At 41.9% G+C, this 14783-nt stretch overlaps 2 protein-coding genes across 2 annotated transcripts in view; one reads left to right on the top strand and one right to left on the bottom strand.

Annotated features, from left to right (window-relative positions):
* Positions 1–14783, top strand: part of LOC6554262 (ABC transporter G family member 20) — a 47509-nt gene that overhangs the window by 13819 nt on the left and 18907 nt on the right. The gene's annotated exons all lie outside the window — the stretch shown is intronic.
* LOC6554132 (protein phosphatase 1B) lies at positions 12374–13599 on the bottom strand. Its single transcript, XM_001981648.3, has one exon. The coding sequence runs from the start codon at positions 13514–13516 to the stop codon at positions 12413–12415; it is 1104 nt and encodes a 367-aa protein (XP_001981684.1). The 5' UTR covers positions 13517–13599; the 3' UTR covers positions 12374–12412.

Raw genomic sequence — 14783 nt, 5'->3', positions numbered from 1 at the left:
ATAATAACTCCCAAACTTAGCCTTACAAACAGCTGGCATACGTGATCGGTTAGCCGAGCTATTTCCAGTTTTCCAAGCCAATGTTTTCATTTTCTAATTAACCGCGGGGAATATGATTTGTATAATGCCAGCATATGCAAATTTGGTGTTTTTCTATCCCCAACTAAGCTCATTAGACGCCAGCCAATGATGAAAAGCAAAGTGTGGGTACACAACAGAAAAAGCGGAAATCATATGCAGCTGCCCACACGCGAACCGCACAGAACCGTGATGACCAAAATCCGAATCCGAATCCGAATCGAATATGCAAATTTTGGACTGTGGGCATTGGGATATTGGAATTACGGTTGGGATTTCGGGGGGAAGTGGCCGCTAACGAAATGCAAATGCAGTTTCCGCGAGATGTATTGAGCAGTTGGGCTCGTCATTGTTTGAGTTTGAGTGTTGTGTGAATGGCCGCGAAATGTTACTGACCGCAATTAGCACTCACATCCGACGAACGAATACAGGCGCACACTCAAATGAGGCAGCAAAGTGGCCAAGACGATGAGCCGCAGTCGACAGACTGAAAGTGGGTCAATGTCAGCTCGGCGCTTAAAAAACTGTCGAATTAACAGCGGCAACAACAAAAGTGGGCTATTGTGGAGCCGCAGCATCCATTGAGATAAAAAACCAGTTTTTAAGCCAAGACCAAAACCCGACTAGGCCAAATTCAGAGTTGCTACGTCGCACAGATATTGTACCTAGAAACTTGAAGTCAGTTTTAAATGCCATAGATTATTTGAAATTTCGAAAATTACTTCAAAAGCCTTATTTAATTGCAAATTGATTAACGATGATTGATAAGTAATAGAGACTCCTTAACTTATTTTTTTTAACAACCGCCTTTAATGATGCTAATTGGCATTTAATGATTGCTAATCTATGAGCTAAGTTCATGCTATGAAAAATGTAAATGCATACGATAATTTTGTACCTGCGTTTAAGTTTCCTTATAAGAATTTCTCCTAAAACCCTGAAGATACTTATTCTGAGAATACTAGGCTGCCTCCTCTATCCCTAGCCAATAATTTGAACCGTGCCCAGGTAAAACATTTCCGTCACTACCAGCCACAAAGTTCAGCAAAATTCAGGGTATGGCATTAGCCTGGTCATGATATAACCATTGCCTTGATGTGGGTGTTTGTTTTGGTCATTTAGCGAGATATTTCACACTGCTCAGGCAGCCCCACTGACTGACTGACTGACTGACTGTCACACTTGAAAATCTGTGAAAAACCAACAACAACCACACACAAAAGAGGCGCAGCTGGAAAAAATCACAAAACTGAAACACCAAAATGAAGAAAGAAAAACTGTCAGCGGCGCGTTAGTGTGAACAAGAAGATTTAGCACAAAATATGTCGCCCGACTCACACTCCGGACAGAGACTGCGGCCTCAGGACTCCGGGTTTGGGACTCCGGACTCCGGGCTCCAGACCCGCTTCCACTTCCTCATCCGATTCCCTGAGCTTTTGGGCCACGCTGTCAGTCACCCGAAATGCCTGAGCCTTTTACACTCAAAAATATTCATAATATACGCGTATGATATGATCTACTGCTAAAAAGTCTACGTAGAATACAAGCAGGAAAAATAGGGAATAACCTATGAGCGACCACATAAACAGCACAATTAGCTTAGTTTTTGTTAAATATTTTCCTCAGTGCACACAAAAATTGGGGGAAAAAATTTGAGAAGATTTGTGTTTTTGTTGTCGCCCAAAACTTTGAGCCGCTTTTGTAGGCGCGGCACAGACAGTCTTTCCCCATTTTCCTTTTTCTTTTTTTTTTTTTGTCTGTGGGCTGACTGACATTTGTGTTGTTGAATTCTTTGCCCGTGTCCGTGGAAAAGCGGAAGAAGTAGGTGTGGGCGGAAGGTGGGTGGGCCATCATTCGGATGTCTGACTGCTTCATGATAAATAATTGTGTTTTTCTTGCTTTATTTGCAATGAATTATAGTTATTTTTTTACCCAGCCGCAGAGAGCAGAAATCATATATACACTCGTACGGATAGGCAAACAAGACAAGTGTAGACAACAATGAACACTTGAAGTGATGTTTGTGGTCTGGGCCAGAGTGTTTGCAAATAAATCACGCCATTGATGCATAAATAAAGCGCAGAAATTACGCGGTCTCTGCAGCGCCTGAATTTATGGCCATCGGAGTGTGTTTGATTTGGCGGATTGAAAAGTCGCGCATCGGTTGAATAAATTGAATTGCGAAAATGGTTTTTGCAAATGGCAGGCAAATAAAAGCAAGGCAGCCACAAACTCCACTGACCCAAGCTTTCAGCCGCCAAACCGACAAATTAATTGGGACCATCAATTGGACTCGTAAGCTCTTGAGAGCCTTTACACTTCCTGACAAGTTTTATACAAGTACTAGTTATTTGTGAAGAAAAGTTAAAGCCTGTTTCATATTTTCAAGCAAATTATAACTAAATTAGATTAGAGCTAGAAATTAGCTAAATTAAGAACAATAACCAACATTAAACACGAACCGAACAGTAAGTTCCTCGTGGCTTTCCAACTCAGTTCACTGGAGTGCTTAATTTGCTGACGATTTCATAATCGACTTCCATGCCCATCCGTTTCCGCAGTCAATTACTTAAAGGCAAAGTGGTTTTCTTTAAGGCGTCGCTGCCAGCAAATTGATCAACTAATTGCTGTCCTGTCCGATGTCTCGTGCGAGTAATTAAATGTTTTATTTCACTGACCCCAAAAACGAAGTGTCCCGCAATGACAGCAAATAAAACCGCAACACTCGAAACTTCGCCTCAACTTCCATTTTCATCTCCGTCCCACAGCAAACTTGTTGCTCTTGACCACAGGTCGAAGGTTTTCTTGGCCCGAACAGACGGACATCTTGTGTCTTGTCTTGTGGTCATCGCCGTTTCTGCCTGCTATATTGCAAATTGTATTTAACGTGAAGGAAGTTGAAATCTTTCATTTCACTTATTCTGCCAAGTTCTTCCTTACCTAAATTCTGAAATTACAAGCTGAGGGAGTGGTTTTCATTTAAATGATTTAATTGCAATAATTGAATGAACTGTATGGGATTTGGCACTTATCCAACAGCAAGAACACAGATTAATACATTTTTAATTGTGTTTCTAAATGCGATTTAATACTATCAATTTATTACATGTGTAGTTGCAGAAATTTAGTTAGGAGTTTTAAAATCACTCTACCAAAACCATTTGGGCACACCCAGAAGCAGGAATGCAGCCTTTCTGGGTGTGCAGTCACCATCGGGTTTTTCGGATGATAATGATGATGATGACGTGACCGCCATCCTTTGCCAGGTGGAACAACCAGGACAATAACAATGACTGCCCGTTGCCGCCATTATTTTGACATACGAGAACCTGAGCCCACTGGGCGGTCGAAAGGCAGGGAACAGACCAGTTTGGAACAATGCCGAACACGGCGCTGTTTTGGGGCGGCAACCCTGCTCCCAGGACCAAAAGGCATTACAATGCTAAAAGCTCAGGGGAAAGGGGTTTTCCGAGAACGCAGTGGTTGGGGTAACATGGGCAACACGAAGAAACATAATGGCTGCTTACAATTTGTGAACGAGCATAATGCGAACATTACATCCGCGCCATTGTTCTTGGCCAAAAGGAGGAGGGACCGGGTCAACAGGGTGTGGCTGGATGGGGAGCAGTGGGGCTGGATGGGGAGCAGTGGGCCTGCTAGGTAGGCTGGGTGGCTCAAATTAAATTAAAGCTGTTTAGTTGTAATTGGTCGTTGAGAGGGGTCCAGACAGTTGCCTGGTTTGCCATTTGGTCCCTCCTTTCGACTGGAAGTGACCCTTTTTCTGGGTACTTGACAGCGTCGACTTTTGGTTGTGTTTCGCTCGGTCTTTGGATTTTTTGCACTTTATTGCACCTACCATGAAAATGGCGAATTAATGGACCATGAGTAACGCTAAATTGAGTTCAGGCACACATAATAAACTTGGCCAACGTCTGAGATTTTTAATCTCCGCCAGCCGCTTTTAATTGATTGTAAATTGTTATTGAATTATTCAATATAAAGTCAGGGCCAAGGCTGAGGTTAAGTGTAAGCCATTTTGCAGAGCAGTTTAATGGGGTTATAATTATTTTGTGATAAATTGACTACACGTAAAGGCCGGATATTAGCCGTCATTTTCTTTCTTTACTACTTGTGGTTGAATTACAGGTTTTATTTGTCCGTAATAGAAGCTCCATTTCAATGGTGTAAATAAAGTCGTTGATTCTTGACTTGGCCTTAACAATTAATGTGTTGTTAACCGTAAATTGATTGTAAAGGAGTATAACGCAATCTGAAAAAATTGACTAAGTCATCAAGTGTTCCAAATGATATGCTAAATAATCATTGGTGAAAACTTTAAATCATTTCGCTATTTAGACAATAGACAAATAGTCTTAAATTACTTTAGCAATGAACAATATACCAATAAACGGAGTATAGAGTCAGCTTTTACTGTTTATGTATTGCAAACTATATTTCGCCGATATCATAAACTTAATACTGCAATTGACTTCACGTGTGTTGGCTATGTGTTATTTAGCTCGACTCGAGTGTGTAGGTATTTGAGGTCAATAGCAAAATCATTATCTACTAATTACAGACCGATTTATGCATAAACAAATCTACATTTAATGCACCCGACTCAATACTATTGACCATCATCGCATGTGGTCATTAGGCCGCACAAAACCTGCCAATCAATAGTTTGTTTAACCTTATACTGTTGATGTCGGCGGAACGCCTTGTGAATTTGAACTGTATTTGCGTAAGAAATTGCTAGCCCGGGAAATAATCGGTCCTGTATCTGAGGTAGTGCGTCAATCGAATTATTATTTCAGTGTCGGCTATTGATGACGTTTGATTTCACTCAGTCACAGCCCGGCAATCACAGTCCGGAGTACAAGAATTAGTAAATTATTGAATGCCTTTCAACGGCAACTCACCCGCCCTGTTGGGCTGTCAATCGATGACCACCCAGGTGACTTTGAGCAGTTACAATACTACTAGTTGCCTTCCGATTTCCGTGTGTGGCTACGATTTATCCAGCACAAATAAACCAGCACCCAGTACTGCACTGGAAAGTATGTTATTGAATGATAGACTTTACTAGTACCAAAACTAAGTATTCATTTCTTTCTGTGTGCACCTAATTCGAAATTCAAGTGGCTGATGGTAAGTCAAATCGTTTAGCCATGCCACTTCGCCTTGCTGCAATCATATCACTTTTGGTAATTTGTGCTCTGTCACTGGTGTCGCTCACGCGTGGCGCTGAGATATTCTCATGTTAAATGAACCTAATTAATGAAATTCTATAGGGGAGTGGATCGGAATAACCCTTTTTGAGGGAAATCTTAATCGTGACTGACAGCTTCTGGCTGCTGGCAAACCAATTAAGGTCCTGCTTTTCTTGAAAAATATTCAAAAGGCAAACAGAAAGCCCAAAGAGTGTTGCAAGGATTAGTCCCTTCAGCCCAAACCACAGCGATAGACTTATTTCCTATTAAAAAGCGGAAATTAAAATCTTTATGGCAAATGATTAACCAATAAGGAAGAACCAACAGAAAAGGGCCACTCAAAGGGAAATCAGCGGAGAACTTGAAATTTGGTTCAGCTTTGAAGCTATCACTTAAGAAAAAATCTATTAATTAAACAAAAATAGCATATAACATATTGCTTTAAGCCTGATTAAAATAATATTAATCTTGTTTTGTATGTATCATCAAAGTAAGAAGCTTGAATTGAAATACATCCCACATTCCCGCGTCGCCCTTAAATGCCATTTACTGCCTCCTAATATTTTTTTGTGTGGAGGCCAACTGCCGCTTCAACGCCGCTGAACTGTTTTGGCATATAATTACCGAAAGTGGCCGAAGGCTTAGCCATCCAGCCACATCCCCGTCGCGCCGGAAGTTCAACAGCCGTTGCAATGGCCAGCTTATTAGTCAAATTAGGCATCCAACGGTTGGTGGGAGCTAAGGGCATGGAGCTGGGGGCTGGGGGCTGGGGCTGGGGGAAAGGACATCGCGCCACGTCGAGAGTTTGTTTGCCCATTTAGAGAGGGCCAATTGAAGCGTCAAGTGAGTGACGAGCGAGGGTAAGACGAAAAAGGCAGACAGGAGCGGGCCAACGAGTCCGTAATGAAAATCGATTAAAAATGGCAGAGGGCAATCCGCAGTTCCCTAGCCTCAAGATTCCGGCGTAATGGCAAATTAATTGTAAAGTATGCGTCCATTTTGCTTTGGTTTTTGCCTTCGCCTAAGGACACAAGGAGTTCTCTTCCTGCCTTGCGCGCTTGTGTTTTTTCTCCCACTTTCCCTGCCCGTGGTCCTTTTGAACGATTGAGAGCGGCATAAAACAATAATTAATTGATTGAAAGAGGACTGAAGTACTGGTCGCGCCAGAAGGCAAAACGTCGTCGAACTTTATAGCCATCGTCATAGAGTTTCCTGCACAACCCCTCGGTTAAGTGGCATAGAAAATTAGTTCTGCCCGAGAGGTAATATGTTAATTTTCCGCATGTATTTGCCTACCATCGAGCATTGCAGTTACTTCGCCAGCCTAGACTATAACTTAATTTAAAAATATCCAAAATCCCCAATATACTTTAGGGCCATGAATGGTTTACATGTTCCAACAGATAAAATACAAGTATATAAATCTAGCTCAGAAACACTATTATTCGCTTATGGTTTCGTAAGTTGAGCTGAAATGCAGCGCAAGGATATCTTGCTGGCGGCTTTCGCCCCAATTTGGTTCACTGGAAATTCAATTTGCATTGAGGCTGTGACAAGTGCAGGATAACCGAGAGCATTCAGCAGCGTTTTAAGGCAACCCCATGCCAACCAGCCGTTCGAATTGAAATTCAAGCAGCAATTATCCAGAAATGAAACGAATTTCGGGCGGTGAAGGGGAAGAAACCCGTGCAGGACTCGGCGTATCCTGGCCCAGGACTTTACATGGGTGGCTAGGACGCGGCATTTGAGTGTTGGCCGCAATTAGGAGCATGCGACGGATTCAATTTGCTTAAGCCCAGTGGCCGCTGTTGCTGCTGCGATTGCTGTTACTGGGAAATGTTTAAATAATTGCATAATGCTCTCAAGTCTGAATCTCGGGATCTGATGCGCCCTCCTTGGCTTCTGTTTGTCCATCCATTTGCTGTCAGTGCTGTGATTTTGCGCTTAATTTGCTTAAGCTGCGCTTCATTCTTGGCTTTCCGCACTCCCTCGATCTTTTTCCCAGACCATTCAAGTGCACTGAGGCAAATTTTGATGTATTTAAGACTGCTTGCACAGCTGTTGGCTTATTTGTAGAGAGATGTTGTAAGACAGATTGTTGACAGCACAAATTTCCGTAATAATAATAAATTAACGTTGAAATGTTATCTTATATAGCATACAAACACGTGCGATAAACACGGGAAAGATTCTCAATTTTTTTTCCGTGAATCCTGCGGTTGATGCGGAATGGCCGGCTGCTGTCAATGTTTATCCGTGTTAACGCTTTTCCTCTTTGCGGCCACGCACTTAAAATGCTGGTAATTTGCAGTGCACAGCAATATCAAAATGTCAGGCCTTCTTTCTTGTGAAGCCGATGCATCCGTCTGTCAGTTGTTCGCTCCCTCCGTCCATCAGTCCTTCAGGCAGTCAGTCACTCAGTCAGTCACTCAGTCAGTCAGTCGTTCATTGCGGCATAGTATGCGCTGTTGAAAATTAACAATTACGCACCGCAAAGGAGGCGGCGGCAGTGGAAGTCCCGTGTTGCGGGTTATAAAAATAAACTATGCCGCAGGCATTACAGCGGAAACGGAAGTGCGCATTAAAATTGTGCTCGGCTGGCATGTGTGTGTATGGACCCGCAATTAGCAACTCACACGTGCACACACCGTTATGTGTGTGAGTAATTAAAACGGAGTGTGCGCATTTAATAAGTTAAGCGTTCCCTCACCAAAAGCGACTTGCACACTGCACCGATACCTATGATTATGAAACCAGAATCAGTATTGTATTAAAAAGGTAAAGCATAAGCAAATACATGTTCTGTTTGATATCATTTTTAAATGGGAAATCAGTTCCACAAGACATTGGTTTGCAATCTAAAGATTCGAGCCATTTTCGGTACAAGTCCTTCGTTTTCCAAGTGTAGATCGCTGTCCAAACACTGCTGGCCAGTCAGATACATAGTTGCTCTCTGATTTTGTATGTCCATTTTCCAGTAAAGTGGGCTTCGTGTATAAATCAGGTGTTGCCATACTTTATGTCCTTTGATAAGGAGGGGCTTACCCCTAAAGGATTATGGGAGCCGAGAATTTACAGCTATTTGGGGCGAAATAAATATTTAAAGTGTAGTAGCTGGGCAAATAAAATAGTGCAGGTTGTCAGGAATAATAAAAGTTCAACTAGCTGGCTCCTTGCGATGCCATGTATGTGAGCACTCTTTTTATTCCCACCATTAGAATACGTTCCCCACATAACTGGCGGCTTTTTTCGTTTTTTTTTTTCGTTTGACCTTCCTTCAACGTGGCGTATGCGCAACTTCCGGCAGAAATATTACATAAATAAAAGACTACAGAAGCCTGTATGGCCATAATGGCAAAATAAGCAATTAAATTACGTTGGCCAGCACCTTTATTTATATGCTGCATCGCCTCAGGCGAGCCGTAAAAACAACAACGGCAGTGCTAAGTAGAAAATTTCCATTAAAATGGAATTATGTGCGTCAAAACTGAATTTGCATTATTTAGCAAATGCATTTTATTCGCTCATTGTTATGCACCCTGACAAAATGGCTGCCATTGCAATCGCTAAATTGTTAATTACATGGAATCTACGCGTCCAAATTGCATGGGAATTTTGCAATTGGCTTCGCATCCGCACGCACAGCTCAATGCGATAAATTTAAATAAATACCCACACGGACCTAACTCGGATCCGTTTAGCTTGTCAATAGAACAGCAACGAATCGAGGCTTACGACATCAAAAAACAGTAATTGGCATATGTATATAGATACAACCCGTGTTTGAAGCTGCACTCGATGCTGCTGCGTGTTCTATGCAATTTGTCTCTCAGCTGATTTTGTTGATTCACGATACATTGTCATGATTTCATTTAGCCTGTAAACAAATGGAAAAACAAAAGGCTTACACTGTGATTTATTTTGCGCAATAGAAATGCCTGAACATTTGTGCGCACAAAGAAAGGAGGGCAAACACCCATACCGTAATTAAGTGGTTTCAACTGATTAAATTTTGAAAATGGCCAGCTGAAACAACGGTAAAATTTACTTTAAATACGCTTAGAGTTAGAACACAATGTGTGTTCATTTAGATAATAAATGAACTTATATTCATTTAGGGAAAAAATATAAATTAACTCTCATAAAAACTAAAAAGCTGTTTATGATTTAACGTATTTAATGGAAAACAGGTGATTTCATTACCACGCAGGCATTTGATACAAAATCATTTGTCGAAAGTGCTAATGTGAAAATATGCTCGGCTTAAACCCATTTAATGTATTCTATTTACAGGAAGGGATAATATATTGATTAATAAACTCAAAGTCGAATGGGATAGCAAGCTCAGCACTTTTGATTAATTTGCTCATCCTTGCTGCTGACTTTCGAATATATTTCTTCCTTCCGGATGACTTACGGATATTTTGGTGTAATTTATATGGACTTGCCCCTAGAAGTTAGCGCGAAATTAATGTCTGTCCTTGAATTTTTCATAAACTGCCAATTCAACAGAAAGTTAGCGGCCACACGAGCACAGGGCCCTCTGAAACCGACAGATACAGGGAAAACGCGAAAAGTTGGTGGGAAAGTTCGTTTGACCAGAGTGGGCAGTGAATTCTTTTGAAAAGCATCTTAATCAGCAGTAAATTCACAACTAATCAGTGGCCCCATTGTTTGGTCCTTCTTCTGCATTGACTTTCCTTACAAATTCGCAATTGAAGTGCCTGATCACATACTTGCAACCAGCGCATTAGCAAAATCCGCACTTCGAGCCCGGGCCAACTTATTGCAACATAATTACAACTTACAAGAGCTACCATGCATATTAAGTTCGTACTACAGGGCGTATGGGAGATGCAGAGAGCTGGGATTGCAGATAATAATTTGAGAATAATTTAAAAATAAAGTGACGTCAGAAAGTTAGTCCTTCATAAAGGTCATGATCTATCGACTCATAAATTATATTTTCGATATAAGTTAAGAGCTGTCAACTCTTTCATTACCCTCCGTTTTGTCAGTGACGAACTCTTTAAAGTGTTTAGGAATTTCCGCATATTTTTCACATCCGCTCCTTTGACCGCAATTCAATTATAATTCGTTTTCTTGTTTCAGCAGCTAACCAAATTAAATGCAATTATTTCCTAAACTGTATTATCTCCCGCAATAATTGTTTTTGAATGTAAATTAAATTGCAAACATTTGGAATTTCTCTGCTCATCTCTAGTCGAGATTCTTGACTATCCCCGTTGTCTGGAGCAGCGCATTGAACTTACTTTTAATTATGCTGGCCACATGGACACGGACATTGTTTGCGCTTTGCTTGGCTCTTGGCTTAATAAATTGCAATTGTTTGCAAGCCAAACTTTGCTTGTCCCTCTGATGGCCCAGTTCTGTTGGTTCCCTGGCTGTGTGGATTTTGTAATTGGTTTGGTCTGCATTTGACAAAAGGAATGAAATAAAAGAGTCCGGCTAACAGCAAAAAAATGGATTTGAACGCAAGAAAGTTTAGCATTATGGCCAGCGACGGGCGGCAAACAAAGTTTTCGCAAACATTCAGTCGCAGGAAGACCACGTTTTTTTTCGTGTGCGGTTAACGAAGCAAATAGAAAAATGTTGCAAATGTTGTCGACTGGCCCGAGCCAAAGTCAAATATTTGGCCAAAGTTCCATAAACCAAATGGCCAGACAGTCCGAGGCTGGAACCAACTCTCTGTCTGATTTTGCCCTTTAATAAGCAATTGCCGTGCATCCAACAACAGTTGATTAAAATGGCAAAAGCCAGTCTAGAAATGAAAATCTAAACGCAAGAGAAACTATTTGAATATGCGAACCCCTTCTGAAAATTGTCTAAATTATAGGAAAATAACGATATGCTGGTCACTGATATGCAACAGACATGCTGCCAGACAGAGTAAACAAACAAACTGGACATGAGTGCATCCAGCCAGGGTGAAGGGTCTTCTCAAAACCAGATAACCAGAGGATCGGGGCCACATGTTATTGTTTTCATTTGTTTTTTCATGTCGGAGCTCCCCCTCCCCACTACACTCAAAAAAAAGGGTATACAGCTTGTTATTTTTCATCAAAATGGATATTGAAAACAATCAGCGTAGATTGCGATTTGAAATTCAAAGAATGGTTCCTTAAATCCGGAATGCATATTCAGTAACTTATTTTCCATGTGTACTCCCACAAAACGGGCTCACTTGACTAGCAAAAATATTTGGTTTGAAGACGGAACAGGAGGAGAAAATAAGAAACACTGGAAGGAACAAAGAAAGCTAAACAAATGCTGACTCGGCAACCGCAAGTAATAGGCCAAGTCTGGACGGGAGTCGAGGTAACAAATAATAACCGAGCACTTTCCTCTTCCGCTCTGCAGTTCTTTTTGCCTTATTCCTGTCGGACTGGACATGGAATTGTTTAAATTATTTACACAAGCTGGAAAATTAAAATGGACAGCTGCTGTTCAGGGGCTGAAAACGAAAAGCAGAAAACAGTGGAGCAGTGGAGCAATGGAGTAGCAGTAGCAGTCATTGTTATGACTGTTGCAACTGCTTGGGTCAAGTGTTGTGTATTGCGGCACGTACTGTGTGGATTTTGTGGAGTGGACTGGACTGGACTGGACTGAACTGAACTGGACCAGTAACTGCCCATGCTGTAGTTCATAACTTTTCATTTTGGCCCCTCTGTGGCACTCCTTCACTTTGTCTTTCGGGGCTTATCCTTTGTGGCAGGCAAATTTTAATTATTACCAGGCAGCCGAGAAAAGGTCCGATTGCGAATCTGTTGCCAAGTCTGAGTTTTATGAGTTTGATTGTTCTTCGGTCCGCACGCATTGCGTATGCGTAATGCGTGCGTCTGTATCTAATTGAAAAAATCAAGTATATGCCATGTTGTGCCACTGCTTTTGACGAAGCACAAGCTGGCAATTGGATGGCCATAACGCACAGCTGTTGCTACATAGTAGCACACTTCCACTGGCAATCCAAAAGGGGAGGATTTCTTTGGAATAAACTAATGAAGCGAAGAATACACTGGACAAAAATAAAAATAAAACAAACGGAATGATAACTACAACAATTTACTGCACTTATGTTAACTTCCCATTCATCAAACATTCTACATTGAAAAATAGTCATAGATTTCAGTAGGAGTATCTGGAAATTTCTCGTGGAAAGCTTGCTCAATAATATAATATTTTGCATAAAGACCACCACCAGGTGGTAGATTTGGAATGTTAATGGACATTCTTTTCATCAGTCGAATAAGTGTTTCAAAGTCGTGTACCTCGTGCTTCTCAATCACTTCCTTGGTTATTTGAATAATAGTTTGATCGAGGTTCCTTTCGGCCTTAACGGCATCCATATCGACCTTCGGTGCTCCCGGCAAAAGTAGGAGGAGCAGAGTCATATTGTCCCTGCTGCCTTTGTGCAGGCAAATATCCAATATGCTGTTGACAATCATCGGCAGGTCATAGGTAACCAAAAGTCGTGAACTGATAAATTCACAAACCTCGCTGCTAGTCATCACATCCCAAATGCCATCGCAGGCTATAACCATAAATTCATCATTTTCGGAACGATTGCAAACTGTTATATCAGGTTCCGGAGACACCATCTGATCGACAGCAGACTTTGAGATATCATTCTTGAAATCATAGTCCCCGAATGCCCGGGAAACGGCCAAAGTGCCATTTACCCTTTTAATCATTACACTGCCTCCGGCATTTTGAATGCGTTCTTGTTCTTTGGGAGAAAATGGCTTGTGATCTTCTGTGCTGATGACAGCTGCTCCATTTCGCGATATCACAGCACGCGAATCGCCACAGTTGGCCAGATATATTTTGTCCGGTGCTACGAAAACGCAAATGGCCGTTGAGCCACCTTGGTTGCGCTCATACAGCTTCCTCATATCCTCATCCAACTGCAGGAAACCCTCTCGTATTCCGGCCTCGTACATGTGCTTTGAAAAGGATTCGGCTTCCAATATAGTATTCAGTAGGTGTTCAGCGCAATGCTGTGATATTTCATTGCCAGCGTGACCATCGAATACCGCAAAATAGGACCACATTGAGAAGGGATCCTTCAGGCGACAAGCGGCCGAGTGGTTGTCCTCCATTTGCATTCGCCAACCTTGCATAGAACTCACGCAGTAGCGCAGACCATTTCCGTGACCCTCTCGTGCTTGCTTTTCCGTTTCCGGTTTTTCCATAAAGCCACCCATTTTATGATCCAAATGATTTTCACGCCGCACTCGAAATTTCCTTGGCTGATGCTGTATATCAATAATTTGAAAGTGAAATTTGAGGCAGGGCTATTCCGAATGAGTTTTTCTCTGTGTACGCTGACTTCTTGCTTTCTGAAGCATCTAATTTCACTCCAGACGACTGGAAGTTATTGCTCTTGCAGTATCGAACAATTTTTGGCAAGGCCCAATTAATCAATGACAATTCAATTAGCATCGAGCCCATAAAAGCACAGAAGATCTCCCACTCACTCATGGTTAACTTCCATTCCAAGTACCCCGAAAACTTTCGATTACGGACATCTCTCGACGACGAACTACCGAATAACTAAACAGATCGGTGTGGGAATTGAATGGCCATAAGAAAAGTTTACCGTTTAATTAGACAGGCAAATAGGCAGCAGTCAGCAGGCAGCAGGGAGCAGGGACCGTTACAGAGTCGTTGAGGGTCTAAATGTCAGTTAGCTCGTTCCCCCGACTCGGCAACTGCTGCTGCTGCTGCTGCTGCTGCTATTCGGTCGCATTCGCATTCTGGCGAACAATGAGCTAAATTTTCCATGGAAAACTACTAAGTAAGCTTGTTAATTAAATACGCATTACCGCCCCTGTAATTGCCTGTGACGCGCTGCTTAGCAACAACTACACCTACTAATGAAATGGGGTGGTACAAGGTGCAGAATGGGCTGAAGCGTATCCGGAATTCCCATTCCGCCATTGGATGGATGGGGGAGGACACAAGCTAATTGTTAAAGTCAAGTGCAAAGTTTCAGCGCCCCAACCTCTCAGTTTCCCTCCCAGATTCTTACCCGTGCACTCGTCAATGTGTCACGGCAAGGTGAACGAAGTGATATGGGTGCTGGGTATATCCTGGCTCTATTGAGTAAGCAACTACTTATTAAAATTGTAATTAAAAATGTTTTTGCTCACATTAAAACCGGCGGAAATGCAGAGGAGCGAACTTTGATTAACGGTGAAATTAAGCAAGTGGTAACTTCATTTAGCCAATGTGGCAGAGACATATCTGTCGCTAAAAAGTAGTTTTACACTCAAATACGAAGTAATGATCCCTGCAAATCACGCGACTTGCGAATGGCAGTCTTCAATTAATAAGCGCATAACTCATTCCCAGCCAAATGCATGCCAGGCGACCTAATTGCACACACTAATGAACTAATATACGTTGAAATCATCAATCACGGCCATCCAGAAATGAGTTGCGGAATGCATCGGGCTCAGACTAAATGCC

This window comes from Drosophila erecta, unplaced genomic scaffold (genome assembly GCF_003286155.1).
Source record: "Drosophila erecta strain 14021-0224.00,06,07 unplaced genomic scaffold, DereRS2 tig00000000-arrow-pilon, whole genome shotgun sequence".
Lineage (NCBI taxonomy): Eukaryota > Metazoa > Arthropoda > Insecta > Diptera > Drosophilidae > Drosophila > Drosophila erecta.
This window is presented reverse-complemented; position numbering and strand designations above follow the sequence as displayed.